General features: G+C 41.1%; 1 protein-coding gene across 3 annotated transcripts; it reads right to left on the bottom strand.

Annotated features, from left to right (window-relative positions):
* Positions 1–12: 12 nt before the first annotated feature.
* On the bottom strand, positions 13–24,203 carry RCBTB1 (RCC1 and BTB domain containing protein 1). Of its 3 annotated transcripts, none has more exons than XM_014868835.2 (12): positions 24,094–24,203; positions 17,784–17,954; positions 16,798–16,948; positions 16,176–16,342; positions 13,473–13,631; positions 12,302–12,409; positions 11,222–11,364; positions 8,267–8,457; positions 5,208–5,334; positions 4,597–4,748; positions 3,846–3,976; positions 13–967 (listed from the first exon to the last, which is right to left on the bottom strand). In XM_014868835.2, exons 2-12 carry the CDS (start codon positions 17,925–17,927, stop codon positions 827–829), a joined length of 1,614 nt encoding a protein of 537 aa, XP_014724321.1. In that variant the 5' UTR covers positions 17,928–17,954; positions 24,094–24,203; the 3' UTR covers positions 13–826. The 3 variants fall into 3 exon arrangements, with proteins under 3 accessions (XP_014724321.1, XP_088015774.1, XP_088015773.1); XM_088159648.1 differs by lacking the exon at positions 24,094–24,203 and adding an exon at positions 23,418–23,614; XM_088159647.1 differs by lacking the exon at positions 24,094–24,203 and adding an exon at positions 21,293–21,492.
* Positions 24,204–25,323: the final 1,120 nt, after the last annotated feature.

Raw genomic sequence — 25,323 nt, 5'->3', positions numbered from 1 at the left:
AAAGTTTGCTAGTGAAGAGGTACAAAAGAGTGGATTTTATTACATGTAGTTTAAATTTAGACAATAATTAAAAGCAAAACCCCACATAGCTTTCCCTTCCCCCTCCAAGGGAACTAACATAATCTTAAGTCACTGAAAAGTAGAATTATTTCCATTAAGCATTATAAATATTGCTTGAACAGATTACACAAAGTATACATTACAACTTACATTAAAATATACCCAAATATAGAGATTTACTTCAAATTAGTTTTCCTAGTAACTCCTTTCTTCAAAGTCACTTGTGTAGGCTTTGAGGATACATTATTTTTGCACACTTGAAGCACTGGATACACTTGGTTAATTACACACAGCAAATGGCCAATTCATTCACAATCATGCAAATGCAGGAAGAGATAACCATGCCATTTGCTTCCCTATAATCCCAGGGAGTTAATGATTTGACTGACATCATTCAGTGGCTCAGGTCAGACTATTTTCCAACCCCAAACAGTAAATTGGAAATAGGAGGAGGGGGTGCTAGAACAGAGATTTCCTAGGCTAGAAAGGCAAGTCCAGAACACCAGCCAGAATCTTTTGCACAGTACAGCATTTCCTCTCTGCCTGAAATCTTGAGCTGGTTCCACCATCTGGGTTTGTTCAATGCAAGTGAGCATTTTGCTTGACATTTTTACAACAGTTCACTCTTGAGCACTGAAAACGTTTTCACTGTGGCCTTTCAGGTCCTGTGGTGGAAGATACCAGGTAACACCTGCCTGGACCCACACAGTTACGTTGTGGCTGGAAAAAGAACCCTACAAACACCTTGACTTACGGCCTCATTTTTTCAGTTCTTAAAGGCTCCACATTTACTGGCTTTTGCAATGAATTCCTTTAACAGGGGACCATCCATTTGCCAAAATGCTGTAGTTTGTGTCACTTCCGTCAAATGATTGACACAAAACTTAAAGCAGAATTCCTCTAAGTCCTAGAAAGGGAATAAAAAAAAAGAAGAGAAAAAGTTATTATCTTTGCTTTCAATCACAGAAAATCTCACTGAGGCACAAATGCCTGTTTGTTTTATTTTTGCAGTGAATTAGACAAACACACCCAGTGGCTCTCAGTGTTTCCCCCAAACAGTCACTATGTAAATGCTGTTAACAAGGGGAAATAACCAAAACTTGTTTCTCACTATGCAGCAGCAGTCACAAAAAAACAGCTGTTCTGAGCAATACATATTTTAATTTCTCACGCTTGAAGAGTTTCATCTGCATTCTCTGACAACTTTGAAACTCCAAAATAAATAGGAGATCTTGGGGTAATGATATATAACCAAGACTGTGGATAAAGAAAATTCACAATATAAACAAATCTATGTGTAAGGTTGCTTGACTTCCTTCCTGCTTATTGAAGGGCTTAGCTAGAGCCTTGAAGTTCAATGTCCCCAAGGCTCAGTGCATGTGTATCCTGACTGGATAGCTTGTACAAGAGAGATTAGGCAGAAGGTCTTTCTGTGCATTAGAAACAGACTCGTGCTACAACGTAGTTCCTGAATGTGATTCAAGTGCAGTACTGGAGCACAGTGCAGCACAGCAATTCTTCCAGACAGTGAGCTCTGGATATTTGAGTTTACTTGGAAGTGCTTCCCATGCAATAATTAGAAAAGCCTCACAACCACCGTTGCACCCAGGTGATGTCAGAGAGGATGCCTTAAAGAACAAGGCACAGTCCTTGTCAGTGTAAGGTTCCCCACAGAACACTTCCCATTCAGATTATTTCCAACTCTCTTTTGAGGAGGAAATCTACTCTGTGGTGCAGATCTAAGATGCTCTAAGGAGGATGCTGCAGCCCTGGCAAAAGGGCAACTCCCCACCCTGTTCTCATTTCTTTCTTAGATGTTTGTAGGACTCTCTGCATGTGAGAACACACCCTTCCTTGGCTGCTCAGCAGACTGGGCACTGCAGGAAGGCATAAACTTGTAGAGCTCTCTAAGCCCCATGAGGTATGAAAGACTGAATAATATTAATGTGTTCTCTTAAGGTCAGTACTGAAACTAGAGCAACTGTGTGTGCCAGTGACAATTCTTGACACATCAATAATATAAAAATATATCCTGGCCTAAAACCAGGCATTCTGAAGCTGCAGATCTTGACTTGTGTGGCATCTGTGCAACAGAAAAAGACAAGCTTATTAGAACTGAACACTGACTTTTTTTTAAATAACAGAATTAACCAGCATTTTAAAGAAAATTACATCATACACATTACAATATTTTGCACCGCTTTATTTAAAAATTCATATTTCAAGTCAACGCAACAGAAGCATACAATAAACAGAATTATTGTAGTATTAGTAAGTAACTCTGGAAAATCTAAAGTTCTGTATAAAAAGGAAGGCTGAGTTTTATTTGCAGATGCATGAGCTGCCAGCAAACTGTACTTAATATAGACTTAGGTGACTAAAGGCACAAGGTACAGCTAAGGATTATTTTAAAAGCTACAATGAGAAGCTAGCCCTGGCCTAATTTTAGCCACTTCAGTCAGCCACCAAAAGAAACTGCAGGAATTTGATGTCATGGAGGTATTTTAAATTAGTGAAGCAGCTTCTTTTAATCGTTGTCTTCCAGGCACACACCCCCCTGAATGAACTACATCAGCCAAGCAAGTCCAAGCCCCCTGCCAGCATTGCAGCATATAAACCCAACATTTTGTTAATGCCCAACCCCTCAGTATCACCCATTCTCTCCTGGAAGCCGCATTGAAGGTTCTAACCTCACTTAGCTAGGCAAGTACAGGTGAGCCAACTGGATTTCTTACAGCCCTTACAAGCAGAATCAATCACACACCCAAGACCCATCCTGCAAACCATCTCTGGAGGCTAAAATATGGGAATCTTCCTATTTTTCATGAACTTCTATTAAAGACATCACAATTCCAGTAGATCAGAAGCCACTACAGACAGTAACAGTCTGTAAACTGCCTTTGGGTAAGAACTATCAAACAAGCAACACACTTCAAGGCTCTGAAATAAGTTAGGGCAGCCTGCATGCCAGCTGCTGGAAATTAAGTACAAGAAAAAACAGTAAGTTGATTTACTGAGTACCGAAAAACTGCTTTAGAAGCATAAGTAGCAAGTTCAAAACCAACCAATTGCAAAGTTGCCAACACAATGCACAGATATGACAACACAAGCAGCCAAAGCAAGCCCAGGAATATTTCCTGATTAGTTCCTAAAGCAGCATGTTAGGGATCTAGTAGTAAAGTCAGACATTGCACAGTGAGGAGGTTTCACTCCTCTTTTCACACACTGTTGTTCTGTCTTTATAAGGCCCATGAAGCAGTTCTTATCCTGACACTTCATTAGCATACTCTGAAAACTGCAAATGTTTTTGTACCTAACAAAACAAAAAAAGCCAAAAAAAACCCCACTCCACCACCACCAAAAAAATAAATAAAAAAAAAAATCCCAAATGCACTCAATCCCCAACCTACCACCATGTGTCATCACATAGCCTTACATATAAGTAACTTAAGGCTTAAAAGCCTGCTGTTCATTATGTTACTTCTTTTCCTTTCTATTTAAATCCTCCCCTCGTTTCAGAGTTAGTGTTTCCATCCTCAGAAATACCTGCATACTAGTTCACCTTCCCAGTACTGGTTTATGGGGAAAAACAACAATTAAAAAATGAGATACAAAAACTGTATTTGCCATGAGATGCAAGACCAACATTCTCAAATTCTGAAAGTGGCAAATAGTATTAAATGGAAGTAAGAGAGAGCTTATACGAAAATGAAACCAGCTGCTTTTCTCCATAGTTTAAGTCAGGAAGCAGCCACCATTTAAGAGACTGAACTTTAGAAGTTTACCTCTGCATCATATCTGACAGCAGCAGAGAGCAATGAAAATGCATTTTCCACAGTAATTCCTCTCTTGATAATGTGCTGACACAGTTTTTTCAGTCTGTTTTCACAGTATGAAGTAGCCAAATCCAAAAGCCCTGCAATTAAAACACCATCGTATCAGTCAGTTGTAAAATGATCTTTGCTCTTTCATCATCAGTTTCTGCTCTGTGTCTCTATAACAAGCTTTTTCCAAGTAGGTTGCTATTCAGAAAACGCAGGCAAAGAAAAGGTTTTCATTATCTCATTCTGCACTCCTGTTAATCTCTGTAAATATGAAAGCTGTCCTACTGACTTGCATACCTAGTGGCAGACACCACAGCATGAGTAAAAAACTACTATTATCAAGATATGGGCCCGACTTACAGCTTGCTGTAATTGCTCTGCTGTCCAAGTTTCCTTCCCATCAAATCTATTGAGATTCTTTAATAGTATGCCAAATAGTAACTGACTCAATTTAGTAAAATATGCAAGCATTTTCACCCAGAGAAATAGTTTCTCTCCCAACCTTGACCAAACTGCTCATAGTTTATTTCTAAATATGCACCACTTTTGCTGTAGTTAAGTTTGCTACAACTTTTTAAGGACAGCTTAATTAATCACCAGTAAAACACACTATAGGCTAGGCTAGAAGCCTGTATTCAGTCACTTATTCTGCATACCCCACCCCAGTTTTTCTGGATGCTGCTCTCTGACACAACTGGCCCATCAGCAGTACCTATTGCATCTTCAGGCGGGAGGTCGACACTGTCCGTGTATAGGTACTCGAGAAAGGCACGATACACAGGGTAGGAAAATTGGTCTATTTCTATCACCTCCTTCATATCCTCGTTCCAGTATGACTGGAACATGGTTCTGAAGTGCTCACACCTAGGAGACAGACGTCATCTGGAACACTATTATACATACACACACAAATGTTACATTACAGTCCCCCTGAAATACGTATTTGGGGCACTCTGCAATACTCACAAATATTTTCCCATGCCCCATCAGAGCCAGCAGTCCACATTTGGCTCTTAACACTGTAGACTTTGTTATGCATTTAAATAAAATTCTTATTTTGTCCATGCTACAGAAACATTTGTGTATACATTGCAATCAGACCAAGTTAACAGAATTTATTATCCCGGGAAAAACAGGCTCCATGAAAAATGAATGCGGACCACCCCTTTTACAATCACTTCATTTAAAGCTATTACGGATACATGGATGCTACCTACTACAGGTTTAGGAGTCCCTCCTTCCCTCTTACTTTCTGTTTGCCCCTTTGATGATCTCCTAAGCGTTTGTTCTGTACAAATAAGAGCTGTGAAACACGACCACTACCTGATTTTCAGAACAGCTTTGTGGACATGGATGTACTTTCCATCCACACGGAACTTCAGGTCTGAGGTTTCTGGACTGTCAAACTCTTTCTTCAGAGACTCTGCTACTGTTAAAAAGTCTTCATGTTCTACAGAAGCAATTTCAAAACAAACAAACAAAACAAGAGGTTAAAAGCATCTTAAATGGAACACACACATCACTAACTAAAGCTAGCAACTCAGCAAAGAGTGTATCAAGGAAAATAGATCCATGCCAGGGATCCATTGGCTTTAGCAGCAAAATGGGAAGGATTAATGAATCCAATACCATTTCTTGTTGGGAAGGGCTGCTCCACAACAGCTGCAGTGGTCACGGTCAGCAGTTCCCATTCCATCCTATTACACAGAGGTAGCACAGCACTAAGGGAAGTACCCCATGTGGGCACTACCTATGGCATTCCCAGCCTCCAGGCAGCTCAGTGCTTGTGCTGGCTCAGCTCAGCTCTGCCTCCTGATCCACACAGTGCTGCTAATGGGACTCTGCAACACCCCTGAACTCACTGGGCACGTCCTGCAGCACTCCAGCCACACTGACACAGTGTCAGTGTGGGCTGAGCCTGAAAAGAAAACAGGTCACTACATGGTCACCTTTCTGTGCTGGCAGATTGGATCCGGCCTGCACGGCCTGCAGGCTGATGAGATCTTTGCCAGGCTCATTAACATGAATGATCACTGACACCAATTACTCAGTTTATGAGTTAGTTATAACAAAACAAAATCCAACAGCAGTGCTGCTGAAGGTACAACCAAGGACACAGAACCTCAGCAGCTTTGGAAGTGGATTAAAGTAGAGATACCACAGATCCCACTCTGTGTCTCTAGAAATCATACAGGAGTTCCAGGCACAAGTTATCTAAGGCTTTTGGTAAAGCAAGGCCTCTGACGTTTTAGAAAACCTAATTTTAACCCATTATTTTGATGCATCTTAAAAGTGTGTTTCAAAGCACACGGCTCCTAAGAAGTGAAGCATGGAAAAGAAAAGCAAAGGATTTCTGCTAAATGGGATGCAATCTGTCTCCTGTGTCCCACAGGACTGTATAGTGTTCATCCATATACAATCTGCACACCACTTTTCACCATTAGGGACACTAAATTATTTTGTATTTAAAAAGAAATACTGTGGAACAAACTACTCAGAACTGGCAAGTCATGCCTATGCCACAGAAGACCTTGCACTCCTCTGACTTACACTACTCACCCACAGAAACTGCATCTCCTCTGGCCTAACTAAACCATGCTCCAATCCCTCTCCACTTGCTCATATGATCTATTTGCTAGGTCATGAGCTTAGTTTAAGCTATGCAGATCAACTTTCACTCCAAATACTTTAAGTCCTGCAAAAAGGTTGCAGATTTGTACTTCTCCACAGCCAATCCTGATTGTCTGATTCATTTTTTGGCAGAGACATTGTAACTGTAAGTAGAACAATAACCTTTACACAGAGTAAGCTCTCTCTAAGAAAACAAAACACCAAAACCCCAAGCAAACAAAAAAGCCTTAAGAAAAAGAGAAGGGTTTACTCCTATGTGATTAAAACAGGTGGGAAAGGAAAACATGCGTATGGAAAATGGGGATTTTAAAATGCCCACAGAATTAATTCCCTTGATTTAAATATTCAGTAAAACTGCCAGAATAAATAGGGAAGAATCCCCAAAAGCTAAGAGGAATTAAAGTGCAGGTAACAGAAGTCAGACACCTGGCTATACTCAGTCTGGGAATACTTCCTAGAAACCAGGGGGAGATGTCATTTGAACAGCTCTCACTATTAGCAAAAGGCAGCAGACTGGACAGCCATGAGACCTCCACAAGTGGTGGAGGCAAGAGAAAGCAAGACCAGCACATACTGCAGAGGATTAGAGAATAGAGAAAGTGGCAAATGGGATAAAAGCGGACTTAGATTTACTCAGGAGCAGACTGCTCGAAGGTAATTGTCTCTCTTTAGTAATTCTACTCAATTGTCCCCTATAGGTTACCTGGACCTCTGCAAATGTGGCAACATGCTAAATGAGAAGTTTAGAACACAGAGAAGCTGGGTTTAGGACAAGCCAAATGCAACAGCCAAGTCTGAGAGACTTTACTGGAGAGAGGTTACTCAGGATGTGATCCATCGTCCCTCAAAAACAATTCCATACAGGGACTAACAAAATTATGGTCTGTTATCAATAGGAAAATAGATGTCCTAAGAGATTTTGAGAGCTGAGGCAGCAGATGTAAGATGAAACATCCTTATTTTTTTGAACATGAAAACACCTTCATTTTCCAGGAAGTGCAAGCTAAGCCCTTTATATCCTATTTGGGATCAAATAAGAATTAGCAGCATGTGGATCAAAGAAAATCAAGAAAAAAGGTTTGAGCTTCTTGGTTGGACACAGAGACTGCATCCCACAGAGTAATCCAAGGCAGTATAAGAAGAAAGTTCCAACAGAAAAACAATTATATAAGAGTCTTGTTTCACAGCAACTATTATTTACAAGTCTGCCTGTCTTTGAGAAAAGTCAAACTAAGTAGACTTGAGACAAATCATCTCATGAAATGAAAACCTGGAATTCTGTTACTTTCAAAACAAGAAAACATAGGGAAGAGATTTGCTCCTAAAAAGGCAAATACTAACAAGGGGAAAACTACAGACAACACTTAAAATCCAAAGTTTTTAGATACCAAAAAAACAAGCCTCAGGAGTAGTCTTCCAAGCAGGAATAGTTTTAAGAGGAAAAAAACCCAGAGTTTTGTTAAATGACTCAGGATTACTTCCTGGACGTGAGCAAACAACACAAATGTAAGAAATAACAGTACTCATCGGACAATGGTAAAACAGGTTTTACTTTGGATGCACACTGGCAAACAATCTTGTCAACCCTACCCTTGATCCCCAGCTGCTGAAATAGACTGTTTTCTTCAGAAGGAACAACCAACCAGCTGCTGAGTTACCAAGCTTTCCTCCCTGAAAGAGGATGCTGCCAGGGAAGCAGTATGCTGTACTAATCACTAGCGGACACAGGGACTGTGGGAGCTGGAGCTGACCTACGGAGAGCAGGCGCCACATGACAGCAGGGGTGGCGAAGCAGGCGAACACATCGTCCGTGCAGGCAAAGTGGGTGAGGTGGGGGAAGGTCACGGACTGGCCCCGGCACTGGCCCCACATGTACACCTGGCCACTCTGCGTCTTGGCCGCCGACGTGTGCGCAGAGTGGCAGGCGGCGATCTCCACAACCCTGCGGGCACAAGAAACACGGTGAGGCACTCGCAGGTACGGAATCCAGGGACTTTCCAAAGGCCTCACCAAAATAACAGCCAACCCAACTATGCAGCAGCAATCCTGTACTTGGGTTTTTGTCCTGCAGAAATGTGATACTGCTTGAACAGGTTTTTAAAAATCCCACAATGACATTTTCAGATTGCTTGGAGATTTTATTGTAATCATATATTACTTTACCTATGTAATTCTTATCAATTGACTTTCCTCCTGTTTTTTCATAACCATGGAAAAAGGATGAAGAAAAATCAAGTTTTTTCTTCCCCCCCTTAAAACCAACACACATCAGAAACTTATTCTCAAGAAGAAATTTCTTCTACCTCTTTTTAATTTGATTTTTGTAGGTTGACAGATATCTGACCCACTGCCTGTACTTCAGAATGCTTATTTTGCTGTTAAGCTTACTTTCCTCAAGACTGAAATTCAACATGAAACACAGTGCCTCATTTGAGGGGAATGAATGCTTTAAGAGGATTTAAGGTTGTTTTTAAATAAAGTCTACATAGTGCTTCTACCCACCTCACACAGTTCTTTAAAATACTAAATCTGCTGATGCTCACTTATCTATCCCATTCTCCTGTTGCTCAGGCAATCCCTAGATTCTTATCTGAAACATTGCAAGAACTGAGAAGAAACAAAATTCCAATTAAAACACCACAGACATTGCCAGAGTTTCTGTGCATGTGATAAGCAAAACAGGGAGGTTCCCATGTTCAAAATAAAAGCTACGCTTTCCTGTTTTTTCTCTGTATAAAAACACATCAGAGGATTTCATGTTTTGTGCCAGAAACACATCAACCAGGACAAACAAATACCTTTCCAAGCAATCTAAGAATACACACACAAAAATGTGCATTCCTTAACAGAACAATATCCATGGATAGTTGGATTTTTAGGCAAAAAAAAAAGTTATTGCACAATGTTCATACTTTAAGTGCAACAATTACTTCAAGACAAAACTCAAAGAATCTACATCACTTTCCGTATATGTATCAATTATTTCTGGCAGATAGAAAACTGACTGGTTGTTTTACACTACTATCAACTTATGAACCTCTTATGCAACATCTCTACAAGACACAAAATAGAGTATTTATTTTAGGGAGAACTTACTTTTCATCACAGCTATCAAGCTAAACTACTTCTTTCTCCAAACCTTTTCTTAGCAGAATAGATTCTTCTTTTTACAGACTATATTACACTTCAGCAGTACAGCAGAACATGTACTATAGAACACATATAGTACATGTACATATGTTTACAGTACATGTACAGGGTAACATGTTAAGCACGCATTTAACACCAAAATTCAGGAAGCTGACCTTCACAGCTGTTCCTCCAAGCTAACCAAATAAAGTCTAAACATTCCTTACAAGCTGTATGTGCAATATTTTTCAAGACAGCACCAAATGAAACCGCCTAAGTAACTGCTGCCAGCATTAAATATAAATGACAAAAGAATTACATAAACTAAAAGATCAGAGGCAGCAGTAATGTGCTTCATGGGAAATGACAGCTCACCCACTTTTAGCACTGTTTCCAAGGGAGCCAAGTCAAGCAAGATGACTAAGTTCAAGTGACTTAGATCCCAAGCAGAAGTTCTATTTTTCCTCTCCTTCATCCATTGAAAAAATGCCAATTTTATTATAACCCCATGCTTGAGTTCACATACATTCTAAATGCAATAGTTCCCCTTAGTTCACTCATTAAATAAATCACTAGTAAAACAAAGTTTATCTATCTGCAAATGTACACATTTCTCTTCCACTACTTTTTAAAGAATATTTCATTTTCCTTCACTAGTGTCAGTTCCTTCACAGACAAACCAACCCCACTTCAGTGGTTTTTATTGTGATAGTTCCTTTCTTCTTTCCCTGCCCCCCATTTTTTAAGCTCTTAAACATTCTCAGTACTGCAAAGCTTTTAATTTAATGCTAAGTGGGAGGAACAACAAAAACCAGGAATGACTTCCCAGATGGAGGACAGAAACCAAGCAGAAGTGCTTCCTAGTGAAGAGTAGATTGCAAATTAAGAGATCTGTAGACCAAGACAAGGTACATTAATCTGTAGGCCTAGAGAATGGGACTGAGGTCCACATTTGTAGGTAAGAAGCAAAAGAGCTACCTCCAAATATGAGGATGATGAAAGAGGATTGACAAGGGTTGAGTTCAGGAAACTAAAAAACTACAAACTACTAACAGTCCCACAAACTACTAACAAGTAGTAGTTGGTACAAGTAATAAAAATGAGTAGTAACTGTCCTTAGCCCAAGCAATCTTGCAAATTGAGTTCTGTTTTCATGGTGGACCATTTTCAACCTTTCAAAAATTATTTTTCCTCACATGTCACTTCTTGCAAAAGCGGTGTTTCATTTCTCCCCACCTGTTTTTTTTTTAATGTAGTCCTCGTTTCATGGCTTGGCTTATTGATTTCATAGCTCCGGTTTTAAGCAAAGGAACCATACACAGAATAGCATAACACTTATTTCGTTATCTTTCAGTGTCAGGTAAATGCAAAGTGTGTTTGTGTTCAATAACCATTACAGACAGCAAAATGTACTCAGTGCTTATTGTAAACAGTAAGCCACCATCCTTTCCCGTATTTTTAACATTGGCAACAGAAAAACAATCCACCAAGCTCAATACATGCATGCATCCAGTGCTAGAGACTGCATAACACGTACTCAGACTTTATAAATCCAGAAACAGCTTCAGCAATATTACCTTTCTTTTTCCATCATGATCTGCACGGGGCTGAGCTGGTTACTTTTATTGCCAGTCCCCAGCTGCCCGTAAGTGTTAGCTCCCCAGGCATAGAGCAAGCCCTCATCTGTTAGTGCTAGAGTGTGTGCATAGCCACAGGCAATCTGTAAGTAAATGTATAAAGCGTTACTCCCGAACCAAAGACAGATGAGAAACAAAATATTGCACACATTACCTTCGGCTAGCTCATGGTAAGGATTTAAGGCAAACCTCACTCAGCACCACAATGTTACTTCTCAGTATTTGTAGCTAACACAAGGTGTGTTAGCTGTAGGTACTGCAAAAGTCCCAGCTTCATTAATTTAATTGGCTGCTCCCAAGTAATTTACTACACACTAGACAAGTCTCCCTAGATGCTACCTGCTTTCTTTTCACATGAGGAACACTGAACTTCTTCATCACATCTTGCAATACTCAAAGTATTTCAGAGCTGGATTATTCTAAATATCATACAGTATGAGTACTCTGCAATGAGAAGAGCTGCAGTTCAACAGCCAACAACCCTTCAACCCAACTCATCACATTCAACTCTACAGAACCTTCCCAAAAACTAGGAAATCCCAAATTTTAGTTTGATTCTCTAGCTAGAAAAAAAAACCAACCAAAATCTAAACAAACCAAACTAAACCAAACCACCAATCAAACCCACCCCCATGCCTCTTGTCTTTTCTCTCCCTTTGCTTCTAAAGGGCTAATTAGGATACTAGAATTATAATACTTAGAACAAATTCGAACATCTGATTCGCCTTGTTGTCTTTGACTAGACCATTTCATTCAACTTTGTAACAAAAGTGCAACGTGTATACACAGAAAAATTTACTAATAGTTACAGTAGCTAACTTTAAATCTTTCCAAAGATGTACCAAAGCAAGAATTTCACAGCCTACTTGCATGTTGTAGAAGCAAAATATAATTCACTATAGCTAAAAAAAATTCAGTATTAGAACTAGTGCAATCTAGAAGTAGGTATAATATTCCAAAGAGAGGGTTCCAGCAGAAGCTAGCAGCAGGAATGCACCTTCACTTCCACGTTGGGCATACCTGGAGCACACAGACGCTGTGCAGTGCTGCCACTCTGCATGGTGTCAGCTGGTTCCCGTTGTTCCCCAGGCCGAGCTGGCCATTGCCATTGTAACCCCAGCCATAAACCTGAGTGCACAGGGAAAACAAAATTAAGCCACTCTTTGCTAGGAGTATAGAGCATTTAAGACTTAGTATCAAGCACGAGTCAAGAAAAGTGCTTATCATTAAAAAATTGTGTGCTATTTAATAGCAATACAGAGAAGGTTGAAAGATATTAAATAAACTGCAACGACTTACTGCACTCAACTTCTCCGCTCTGCATTTACCTTTTAAAGAAGTTAAAAAACATGTCTTTGAAGTACTAGGAATTTTGCAATAAACTTACACTTACTACAAACTTACACTAAAATCTCCCCATAGCATCAACAATTTGACTTTTATGCCATCCTTTGTCCTTATTACTTTTCCTTTTTTTTTTGAGAACACTAAATCTTCAGTTTATCTCTAATTCTTCCTTTAGTTTTGTTACAGTGGACACACCACGATATATGTAAATACAATGAAAGCCCATCTCAGCCTCAGGGACTTCTCAGTCCTTCCATTCACGAGGAGATACTATCCTCTGTTTGGTGAAATGAAATAAAACTGAAGTTACCGTTCATTCCTAAAAGCAAGACAGCACCATAGACTTAAGTCAAATGAAACAGTTGCACAATGGGAGGGCAATGTTCAAAAGAATGCTTTGGGTTTGTTGCTGGTAATTAAACAATGTGTTTAAAAACCAGGATCAATGTATCCTTGCAGAAAAATTGACTGTTTAATTGTGCATGCTTTGAAAAATAATCTGAGACTAATTTAATTAATTAAAATAATTTAACATAACTCATGTTAAATAATCTATTGCAACATGAAGACAGACATGGTTAATACAACTGGACAAATTCTTACAGTTGCAGACTCAGTAAGAATTGTGTTCCAATACAGTCTTTGCCATAAGAAGGAATATTCAAAGACTGCATCTCCAGTTACTTGCAGGGTTTTCCTGCAGCTGGCGTTGCAGAAGTTGTCAGGATAACTCTGCCAATACAGCTGTAACCTGAGCGCTCCCTGTCAGTATTTCTCCATATTCAGACACCAACTTGGTAGATTCAGGTAACAGAGAATGAGGGAATGCAGCAGCAGCGCTTACCTCGCCATTGTTTACTACAGCCATGGAGGAGGTCTGGCCACAGGCAATGCCAACTACAATTTTACCCTGCAAGCAGTTGGAAACTCTGCGAGGAGTTGGCTGGTTGGCTGTAGATCCGGATCCAACTTGACCACAGTTATTGTAGCCCCAAGCATACAGCTGCCCATACAAACAAACAGAACCACAGTTTTAAATTCAATAATAGTAATGATAGCAATAGATAATCTTCCCATAGTCAGCACCAGATCGGGTAAACTACACTACCTCATTTCCAACAGATTAATATTATAAACAAACTTTAGGACTCATTTAGCAAATAGGAATACAGCACTTTACCTAGCTTATTGCAACAGAATGAGAGCATCTGACTAAAACAGAAAACAAAAGGAACATATTTCCATACTAAATACAAGTCAGGACTGTAAGACAAAGAGCATAGTGATTGTCTTTATAATTTCGTGATGTTGGAATGCAAGTCAGGACATCATTTGCTTCCCAGACACACTTTAACTCTCCAATTTAGAGCTATGTAGTTTTCTTCACAGAACTCTAAACCAGGTTATTTATTGCTGGACACTCATCATACCTCTTCTACATCTTTCAGGAGCTGTGAAAGAACAGGGTTTTGTCAGCCCGTGTTTCATAGTAGCTAAATTCTCTCACACAGTGGCATTAACAAAAAAAGCCCACAATTTCTGTCAGTTTAAAGTTTCTGGTGGCAAACTAGTACTAATACAAGCAAAAATATGAGTTCCTTTTATCTGAAAGTCAGGAAGACAGGGAAGTAGTTTGCTATTAAAAAAATGGTTAACTGTATTTTCAGTGCCTCCAATTTTTATTGCATGCATACATGCTCACAGCTTGGCATGAAACTTTCTGATGGTTCGTTTTCTGGTGCCTCACGCGGTTCAAAAGTTTGCCCTCTTAGAAACAACCTCCAGACATGCTTGGCAGTATAAGCGCACTGATAGGTACTCTCATGAGAAGCCTACACATCCTTTGGTGCCAAAAGCCACCTGTTTACTGCAACACTAAGCCAAGAGTCATTAAAAGTCATTAAAAACTAACACCTCCATCAGCACCAGAAAATACCCAAACCCACCAAAGACAAGAACAAAAGACCCCCCACCAACACAATTCATGTACAATTAATAATATGAACAAAAGAAAGAATCAGTCCTTCGCTTTTTTATTTCTAACTGCTGAATCTTTGACTCCTACTGAATATTTGACGATGCTTTATAAAACACTTCAAATTCAGTAACAGCAAATATTTAGGTAGAGAATCTCAGGAGGCAGACCAAAATGCCAAAGGATATGCCAGAGAAGCATGAATGTCTGCATTCCCTTAATTCTATCATTAAAATACTTTTCATATTTGCACTGCATTAAAACTGCACTGACCCATACCAATCAATTATGCCAGGTATTTCCACAAATACTTCCAACTTCAGCATTTCTCTGAGACTTCAGGTATATTAGGACACAAGGAGGCTGGCAGCCAAATCTTTCTGTAAAGCTGCTTAACACATTTTGCTGCTTTCAGTGCACTCAGTTCTGGTAAAAGCTCAGAGTACAAACAGACCAAGTTACTGCAAGGTACACCAGGGATGGATTTAAAAAGTACATTAATGAGCCACACTGGCGAGCCGGCTGCAAATACCAACTCCATGGTTAACACAAAGAAATTTCCCTGCTTTCACTGAGATTTCAAGCATGTCACATTTATGACATGAGATAGCATGGCCTTCACAGGCAGCTACCAACAGCAGCTGGCACCTCTAGTGTAAGTAATGCATGAATGCCCTCTCTTTCCTGCAAGCTCACTATGTTCTATAGTTTAACCAAGACAAGAGCCTACACGTAAGAAAGATTTTGTTCTGTCATGTTTCTTTCAGATAAACACAGACCACTTAACCCAATTTCCCTTTCCTACCCTTAAAATACTTGGTATTTACTGTTGCACTATTATTCCATACTGAACCACAACACAGACATGCTCAGATTACCAGGATGAGAAGAACTGTAGTTTCCCTTTTCATTGTTAAAAGGCTTTAAAATCAGAACTTTTCTTTTGTTAGTGCACCGCTGAAACCAGATTTTCCACTGTGCGTGCATTGGTCAAATCTGCATAACTGGAAACTAATTGCATGTGTTTCCCATGACACGTAGCCTGAAGCCACATAAACAGCATGAAGCAGACTTGGATATAAACCAAGGACTCCTTCATTAGCTACACACCAAGGTATTCAGAGGTGTGCAGAGCAACATTCTTTTGCAGTACCAGTGTGGAAGTGCAAGACATTTCTATAAGAAACAGACTAAATTCTAACAAATTCAACACACCCTCTAACTAACTGCAATCAAATAAATTACATTTTGCACCTCACAAACCATTATTTCACCTCTTAGTGGCACATCTTTTTAGTATCACCCCTGTGAGAGACACAAAAGTTACTAAGTTCTATTTCCCTTGGTTTTGGGGCTGCTTTTTTTTGGCAGGCGGTAAGCAATTCAGTTTTTGGCGTTTTTAGTTGTTTTCAAGTCTGTTTTGAAGAAAAGGACACCCTAGTTTGAGGCAGCAGGAGAAAAGGTTATGTTTGTAATTACACTGCAGAAAAAGAGAGAAGTTCAAACTCCAAGGTCACCTCCACTATTCACTTCAACAATGAGATTAAGAGATTTGAACAGGTTTCAACTTACATCTCCATCCAATGAGAGCGCCATGGAATGATGAGAGCCACAAGCTACTTCCACCACTTTCTTTATTAACAGATTTGTGCAAACTTGAACAGGAGTAATGCCCTGATTGGTTGTGCCATTTCCAAGTTGGCTGTAACCATTATGTCCCCAAGCATACACTTCACCATCTGCAAAAATATTTATGATGAAAACCACTAAAAATTCCAGGGAGATTAAGATAGAATTTTAAGAAATTAGCAACCACCAACATGAAATTGAACGGATGTTAACAAAAAGTGAAACCATTAGAAAAATCATCTGTACACTAGAAAATTATATACTTTGTTTCATACTCATATATCACAGCATATCCTCTAGATTGTGGAAATACATGGAAATGCACAGGTAAGATAAAGTACATCATAAGTGACAGAGTAAAATGCTGCAAACTCAGCATAATGGAAATGGAAACTTTACCGATTGCAAAATCCATTTACTCCCAACTTAAGACCAAGAAGAACCTCTTAGTGTACATTAGCCAGTTAACAAGTTAATACAATTACACCATAATCCATTATTGTCAAATGCAAGTGGAAGTTTAAATCTCTAACTTGTGTTTCTATATTAAATGTTAATTTTCTACCTTCAGTACAAAGAACAACATGGGGTCCACTTCCATAACTGAGACTGGAGATCTTCTTTCCACATAAGGCCTCTAATTTCTTTGGTACTATTGTGCTCTGATTATCTCCAGTTCCCAAACAGTTACTGCAATTCAGTCCAAAAACAAATACCTGAAAAACAAAAGAATATTTACTTCAAATGTTTTATACTCAAGTATGCACAGATGTGTAATACTCAGGTCTTCATTAACTGGGGACAAAGTTTCACCTTGGACCTCCAAGGGCCAGAGACATCCTGCAAGGAAATTAACAATCTCAACAGTCAGCATAAAGGCACTTTTGGATGTTAACTGGTGAGTCTGAATTGTTCAGATTTGTACAGTCCTGGAAGTTAGGCTTTTTATTTTCAGGAACTGCACCATAAAAAGCCTGAAAATGTGAAAAGTGGAAGACACCACCTTCTTTTAAAAGCAGTTTGTAAATAGCAAATAAAGCATAAGCATGTAAAGAGCTATACTGTGGGAAGCTCATCCTACAGGCACTATTGATAGGACTTAGGGGGGAAAAAATCCTTCTCTACCCAATCTTCCCATTAATACATCCCAGAACACCTGGCTTGTTTTATTTCCACAGCACTATGCTAACTTATGAGTTTCTAAATCATTAAAATCTAGAGATAATCTTTCATGGTATTTTTTAATTAGCAAGCCATAACCTCATTTTCCATCTTCACACCTGTTTGCACTTAACTTCAAGCTACCACATCTTCTTTTAAATTTCGCCTGTCTTCAAAAGTGCACATAATCATCCTGGCCTTTGCCATGCTAAAGTTTTCTAAAGTCTGTTTATATTGTGCCCACACAGAACTTTAAAAAAACCAAACGTTGTATCTACCACATTTTGGAAAACATAAATTTCACATAATGCTGTTGAGAAGCTATTAATCTACAAACATTCTGGAAACAGCTGATTGTGGAGTAGCTGCCCAGTTCGCTGCCAGGCTCACCTCGTCGTTGTGCGTGATGTAAATGGCTTCATTGGCCGACGTTCCGAACACACACGCTTTACGAATGGAAGCGATTTCTTGGGGGGACAGCAAGGTAAATATTGGCCACTTGCCTACATCCACCATGATGCTGCTGTGTGTCATGACGCTTCTACAAGCACGAGGACATTGCTGGAACAGAAAAAAAAATCCCAAAAAGCTTATTAAAGAGTATTTTGTGCTTTCATTAATAGACAATAAGGTAAATTCCTTTACGTGGAGAAAAAGGACATATAGCTCTGAAAGTAAATATTCTGTACAAAACATGTAATTGTATTTCCGTGTATTTAGGTGAACAAAAAGTTAGTCGCTAGAAAAACAGACTCTCTTCTTAATAGGGTATTTAAGTAAACTATATGCAATACAGCTGAACATCTGCTACTTAACAAGCAAACTTATTAAAAATTTGTGATCTAGCAAATTTCCACTGGTAGCAGAGTGGAATTCTGAGGGAATTTTCAAGGGGGATTTCAGCTGCAATTCCAATTTACAAAATTTTCACTTGTGAATTTTTTTTCAGTCTTACAAGTTACAAGTAAGCAAGCAGTTGATATATATGTGAAACATGCAAATAAAAATAAGGCTGGAGCTGTTGTGAACATGACCCAAATCTGCCATCTCCTGTGTAATCAAAAACTGTTATGGTCAAAAAACATTTTTGAGGGCAGGAGGGCATGTGCCTGTGCAATTAGGCAGTGAAACATATCAGAGAAGAGTAATTAAATAAAATTGCCATAATCTGTTACTTAGAAACAAGGTGGATCACATTAACAGCTGGAAACATGCCAGGGTACAGAGGTGTTTGCCAATGAAGACAAATGTATACAACCCATCCTTCTCTGATGCTCTCTCTTCCCAGTTTCCTCAGGACAACTGCGGCAGCTCAAGAGCAAAGCTGACAGCACAAACACCCAGAGCTTATTGAGGCATTCAACCCTGCACATAACATCACTCACACCCTGAAGCGACTCTGCCACTTACAATCTGTGATCCATGCCCAGGGCTATGAGCAAGTTTTGTGGAATGTGGAGAACATTAGGTGAAGAATTCCACAGAATGTCAGCGACAAGACAAATCTTCATAAAACAGTAGAAACCAAAAAGGCAGGGAATCATTCCATGGGTGAGAACGGCAGCCTCTACCCAGATGCCATCCTCTCATCAGCACTTAGCTCTTCCCTTTTCATTTGTTTGCTTCAGTGCAACCCAATCCCCCCATTCTCTGCTGTTCTGCTTTCAAGTCAGGCTACCTCTTGATGATGCTTGGGTACCAGATATGGATAACAGTGAAAACACAAGACAGCCTCTCTGCTCTTCTTCTGATGCTTGGTTCTCAAAACTGTGCTGACAGCCAAGACTTTGCTTCAGAAAGTCATTTAGCAACAGCAGTCAACTGTTACTCAGTGCAGATGTTTCTTGGAAGAAGGGAGTTTTTAAAAAGTTGTAATAATAACAATAGAAAAACGAAGTTTGAGAAACACTGAGGTCACTGTGGAATTATGTCCACAGAAAGAACCCTAACACAAACAAAATCCAGGCAGGCTTGCTTCCTTATCAGATTTCATAACCTTGAACCAACAAACCCAGCTCTGCTCTACAGGCACCTCTCTTACTAAGAGCCTGACTTAACTCCGAATTTCACATTTGAAGAAGGTCTTGAAAACACCAGAAACCTCCAGATGGCAAATTCATAATAGATTTATTTGTACAGCAGCTTTATTTTTTTTCTTGCTTTTTTGGAAGTCTACCTTGTGCCAAGGTATAGCACATTCTTCACAGCTAAACAGGTTTGGATGCATTTAAGCCTTCTTAATTTCTAGTCCAGTTACAAGCACAGGCTAGTTAGCTGCTAAGATTTGTTACCTCACCTTGGCAAATCTTTTAATGTATGACTCTATCAATCAATTAAAACAAGGCAGCAATTACTTGTTCTTTTAAGCAGACCAAGGAAATGTCCCTTCTGACTTCACCTATTTAACTTGTCTCATATAATATACAACAGCCAAGGCACAAACCTGTCAACCTGGATATTAAGAAAACTATTTTGTTCACTGAAGTGATTTTCAACATAACCTGTGAAGTTAAGACATGAAGGCAATGTGCTATTTTGCTAGAGAATATCCTAGCAAATTGACAAGTTTTACAGCACCCAGAGAACCTATTCTACTCTAAAAGTAGTAATATGTGTTGCCTTCTCTCTCCTTTCCTGATCTGTGCACCAGGTCTCTAATCCATTTGACTTCTCTTCTGCTCTGTATGACTCAGTTAATCACTTCTCCTTGACAAAACCTTTCCAAGTACTTTCAAAACTTATGCAAGTTACACTGCACTTCCCACACCTCAACCTGACATCTTGTCAGACAAACTGATACCAGTAGATAAAAGCTTTCAAGCACACAAGACTTGCCAAATTGGAGATATGAGCAATTAACTCCATCCACAGGTGAAGATCCTTAAAATTGTTAGCAGGTGTTAACATTGCTTTATCCAAAACAACACTGTATATTTTCAGCCATTTCAACTGTTACTGCAATTCTACACTTATTTCAGGAGTTTTCCCCAAAAGGTTCTTAAGGACAACTCATCTGCCACTGGCAAGTTTGTTTCTTAAATAAATCTCAATCCTAAAATCTATCCATGTTTAGCAACCAATGAAGATTTACAAAAATCATTAAACCAAACAAATAACAAAAAATCCTGTCTTGCCTTTTATGTAATATGTACTGTTTCTCCTCAAAGACACTTTTCCCTCCTCTTGAAATATACTGACTACTGTCCTTAGATTCTGCTGTTTGCTGGAGTACCTATCATCATTGGCTTTCAGCATTTCCATAGCAGCAACAGCAGCTATTTTCCTTTATCCTTTTGTCTAAGAGAGAAATTACACACAAACCAGAAAGTTCCAGGCCTTATACACTGACAACTGCTTCTTAACTGTAATTGTGCATAGAAAGCTGATTTAACTACTTATTCTTCATTTTCCACAGAAAACAAATGCTCCACCTAGGTAAAAGCACTACCTTTTTTCTCTCTAAAGACAGATTCCTTAACAACTCCAGCCAATTTTCTAGTTTTCCAATAAAAGTCCTGGCAGTCACAGGAAGGAAAAAAAAAAGTCTACGGTGAGAAAAAAACGTATTTGAGAAATCTATTTTTAAATGTAGGACTGTAAATGGCAGTGTCAGTAAAGTAACTTAATGTCACCAAAACTGAAGCCAAATTGATTCTAGCACCCTTTAAGACACGCTGCACACCTTCCAAAAGAGCAGATGCTCCGTGATACCATGACTGGCCCTTCACACCAACCACACTCACGCCTCATCCCCGTGCAACATTCGCCTGAATCCGGAGGGGACAGGCCCGTGCAGTTTCCTCTGGGAAAATCCTAGCCACGAAAGGCTGATGATCCAGCAGACTCCAGACATGGCACTGCAAGCAGTAGCACAGAGACACGCAGAGTCCTTCACTCACCCTTCCTGCAGTGTGTCAGTCCCAGACCTAAGGTTATTTACTTTTCCTGACAGGACCCTGCTACATCACACACTGTGCAAGGGCAGCACCTCAGCTGAGAAGTTTGTAAGAGGAAACGCAGATGGAGTTCCAAGCAATCAAGGCGTTTTAATCTGCACGCTAACAGCTCTCAAGCTACTACTCAGATTCTGTGTGCAGAAAGGCAGCAGTGGCTCTGAGGAGTACGTGTCATATCAACACACAGCTCTCAAGTTAATTGCAATTAAAAATCTTATGAGTATAAAACCCCTGAGCTTAAACTGGTTGCTCTAGCTGTTTTTAGAAACACCGCATGCCACCTCTCAACTGTTAACTTTTGCTGCATGATGCAGAGACAAACAATTATACAACACAAGGCAGCTTTATTTCTGCTGCAAAATCAACCAGCAGGGGGAGTTGGCATCAACAACACCTCACTGCTCTGACATCTCGAAATGATCCAACAACCTCAGTATCCAAACAGAAACAGAAACAAAGATCATTTCTTGAATTTTACTTAGGCTAAAAATAAACAAGAAAAGGTGACTTGTAAAAGAAAGGAAACTGAACTGGCCACATATTGTGACGAAGAAGAAATTGAGCTGGGGTAGACACCAACATTTGGAGGAAAACAGCTACATCTGCTCCCAATTTTAATAAGTCACACACTTTTGGAGCGATAGGCCCCTCAAAATTCTGTGCTAATCTGCTACTGACGCATTCATCTCCTCAGTAATTTGCTTACTAAATAAAAAGCTTGCAAGCCGATTCACAAAGGCACATGAAACATGAATCTCTGCCTCAAAAAAAAAAAAAAAAAAAAAAAGCAGCATTTACAAAACGCTTTGTTAAAATGATTTTAGATACCGCTCTACAGAGTTTATAGTTCAGCTAAATAAATCCACGCTGGACAGAACAATAGCCTAACACAACATCCTACCAGGAAAACAGTACCAATTGTCCTTGCAACAAAAACACTACAGTTAACTCCTCAAAGATTATCCCCGTATTTGCAAAGGCTGTTGGAACACAATTGCCTGCTTGTTTGTTTCATTCTTTCCTCAGGCTCCAATGCTGCAGTTTATTCCAGCTGGGCAGACCTACTCCTGCACAGAAAAACTGCAGGCTCAGGCCTTCGTTTCTCCTAATTGTCTTTGGGAATTATGAACAGCAGTGAGAACACAAAAGCTGGGATATCTGGCTTTAGAACACCACAGAGTGACTAGCACATTTAATCCCTTTTTAATTCGAAGTACACCTTAACCAAGGAAGAATCAAATCCTTCACATCACACCGATCTCTACCCAGTCTACATTTGCCTTTTTTGATTTCATATTTCAGCATTGAGAAAGAATATGTCAACAATATACTATTATTATTTTAACAACACTATTGATAGTAAGTAGGTGTATGACCCAAGTAACATTACTGAGGCATTCTCCCTTGCCAATGGAAAAGACTGCACCCCCTGAAAACATGTGCCTTAACTTACTTTCCTTGGACCTTACAGAAAGCAACATTTCTATGGCAAAACTCACTCAGGTGCTCCAAACCTCTCCACAATTTATTTACAGATGCCTTTAATGAGCCATACAGGGGAGGAAAGAACTGCTGATGCAAGGACTGACAACCAGACCTCCTTTTTGCTTTGAGCAACCATCTGAGAAATAAGTAGGCAAAAAGTACCATCATGCCACGTGAACGCTACTGAACACGACTGGCTTCACCACAGGACACCACTTTTATGAGGATGACAGTCATCCACCCACCATAACAGACCTCCAATTACAAAACTGTAATTACAACCACACTTCGCCTTATTTTCCTTTTTTTTTTCCCCCTCCGCTGAGCCATTAGTGCAACTTATCAAATCCATTCACTGATTACAAGACAACTTTTAAAGCAATGCCTGTCTGTCAATCTGATGCATAGAGAGATGAGCATTCAAGGGGAAACATGCATGTTAAGGCACTAAATGAATGCATATTCCAAACAGCTTCTGAAGTTTTTCCCAAAAAACTGTGCTCCAAACACATTTTCATTTACCATGCCTTGTACCCTTTCCCTTAATCCCACCCCTTCTCGGAACGATTAAAGCCCATTTTACCTTCCGTCAGTAGAGAATGGCACAAATGGGTCACTCGAACTTTCTAAATCAGAACCTTGCAAGTTCTTTATAAAACAGATAAATATTCCTTTCGTGTTAATTTACGACAGCTTTCTAAACTGCAACTCTGCAAGTTCTTTTAAAAAGCAAAGCAAAACAAATTCCCTCCAACTTAGAAGAAGAGCTTTAAAAAGCCGTAAATGTCCAGAGAAAGCCGGGCGAGGAATACAAAAAAAGCGTTGAGTTTTCCCTGCCCCCTTTTTTTTTTATTGTTGTTGTTTTGATTTTTTTCCCCGAGCAGCCGGCTACCTCAGCCAGGCTTCAGGAAGCCGGCGACAAAAGGGAAGGATAAACCGAAACACCGCGAACCAGGAAAATAAAAAAGGAAAAATCAGTAAGGACACACAACGTTAAGGACATGCAGTAGGAGCCTTCCAGAGGGCTGTGGGGGAAAGCGGCTGGCGGCGAGACAGAGCGGGGGCGAGGGTCCCCACCCCAGCCCTGCTGTGGCGACAAGGACCCTCTCTCTCCCTCCCTCCCTCCCTCTCTCTCTCCCTCCCGCTCTCCTCGCTCTCCCGCTCCGCACGGGCACCGCCACCCTCGCAGCCCCACAGAGCCGCGCTGCCTGCCCGCTACCCGCAGCGCCCTAGCGGGACGAGGGGCGGGCGCTGCTCACCCGGTGCCCGCGGCAGGTCCCGGCGGGCTCCCGGCGGGCTCCCGGCGGCCGCTCCGCCCGGTGCGGGGCCCGCGCCTCCCACCCGGAGCCGCCGCTCGCGCCGCCCCTCACGGCCGTCGGGGGGGCCGCGCGCGCCGCCGGCGCCCGCGCACGTGACCAGGGAGGGCGGGGAGGAGGGGGGGCAGAGTAGCGCCGCATCACGTGACTCGCCGTGGAGACGCGGGAGCGGGAGCCCCCCCGCCCTCTTGACCGTTCGCGCGCGCTCCGTCACGTGGGCGGCTCCTCGCTCCCTATTGGGCGCCGCGGGCGTGCCGAGCGCGTGACGCGTTCCCTTGCCCGCTATTCCCCCCCACACCCCTGCCTGCCTGCGATGGCGGCGACAGGCGGGCTGGGAATGACACTGCCATCATCCAGAGTCCAACCTCTGGCCGAACACCGCCGTGGCAACCAGGCCAGGGCACTGAATGCCACGTCCAGCTTTTCCTTACTCACATCCAGGGACGGTGATTCCACCACCTCCCTGGGCGGCCCATTTCAATGCCCAGTCACTCTTCCTGTGAAGAAATTCCGTGGCACAGCTTGAGGCTTTATCCTGGTGTCCTGCCACTAAATTACCTGGGAGAGGAGGCTGGCCCCCACCTGGCTCCACCCTCCTTTCAGAGAGCCATGAGGTTCCCCCCGACCCTCCTTTTCTCGAGGCTGGGCATCCCCCTCAGCCCTAAACTCCCTCAGTCGCTTTCCGTAATACTTTGCTCCAAACCCTTCCCCAGCTCCGTTTCCCTTCTCTGGACCCACTCCAGCACCTCAGTTCCCTTCCTGAACTGATGGCACCTGTCTGTCCCCGCCTGCCCTGGGGCGGGGAGCAGAGCCCGGCTCTGGCAGGAGCCCTGCTGGCTCTGCTGCGGGCTGGTGCCAGTAAGGCCCGAGTCCATATGGATCCCAGAGACACGGCTAAGGGGCTTCTGACAGAGTCACTCACTTCTCTTCATTCAAAAGGATTTAGGCAGCCTATAAACCCCTGCTAGTCTTGCAGTCTTGTCCCTTTACTGCTCCGTTTCAACACCTGCAGATCAAGTAGGGAGGATCCAGGAAAGGGAAGACTGGAAACTGGCCTTCCCAAGAGAAGTCTTTTGTTTACACGAAGTTGTTACCAGGAAATGGCTTCCTCTTTTCTCAAAATTAACTTTTTTTTTTTTTCTGACAGTGGGTCAGAAGGCAGCTGGGGGTGCA

This window comes from Sturnus vulgaris, chromosome 2 (genome assembly GCF_052056855.1).
Source record: "Sturnus vulgaris isolate bStuVul1 chromosome 2, bStuVul1.hap1, whole genome shotgun sequence".
NCBI classification, from domain to species: domain Eukaryota; kingdom Metazoa; phylum Chordata; class Aves; order Passeriformes; family Sturnidae; genus Sturnus; species Sturnus vulgaris.
This window is presented reverse-complemented; position numbering and strand designations above follow the sequence as displayed.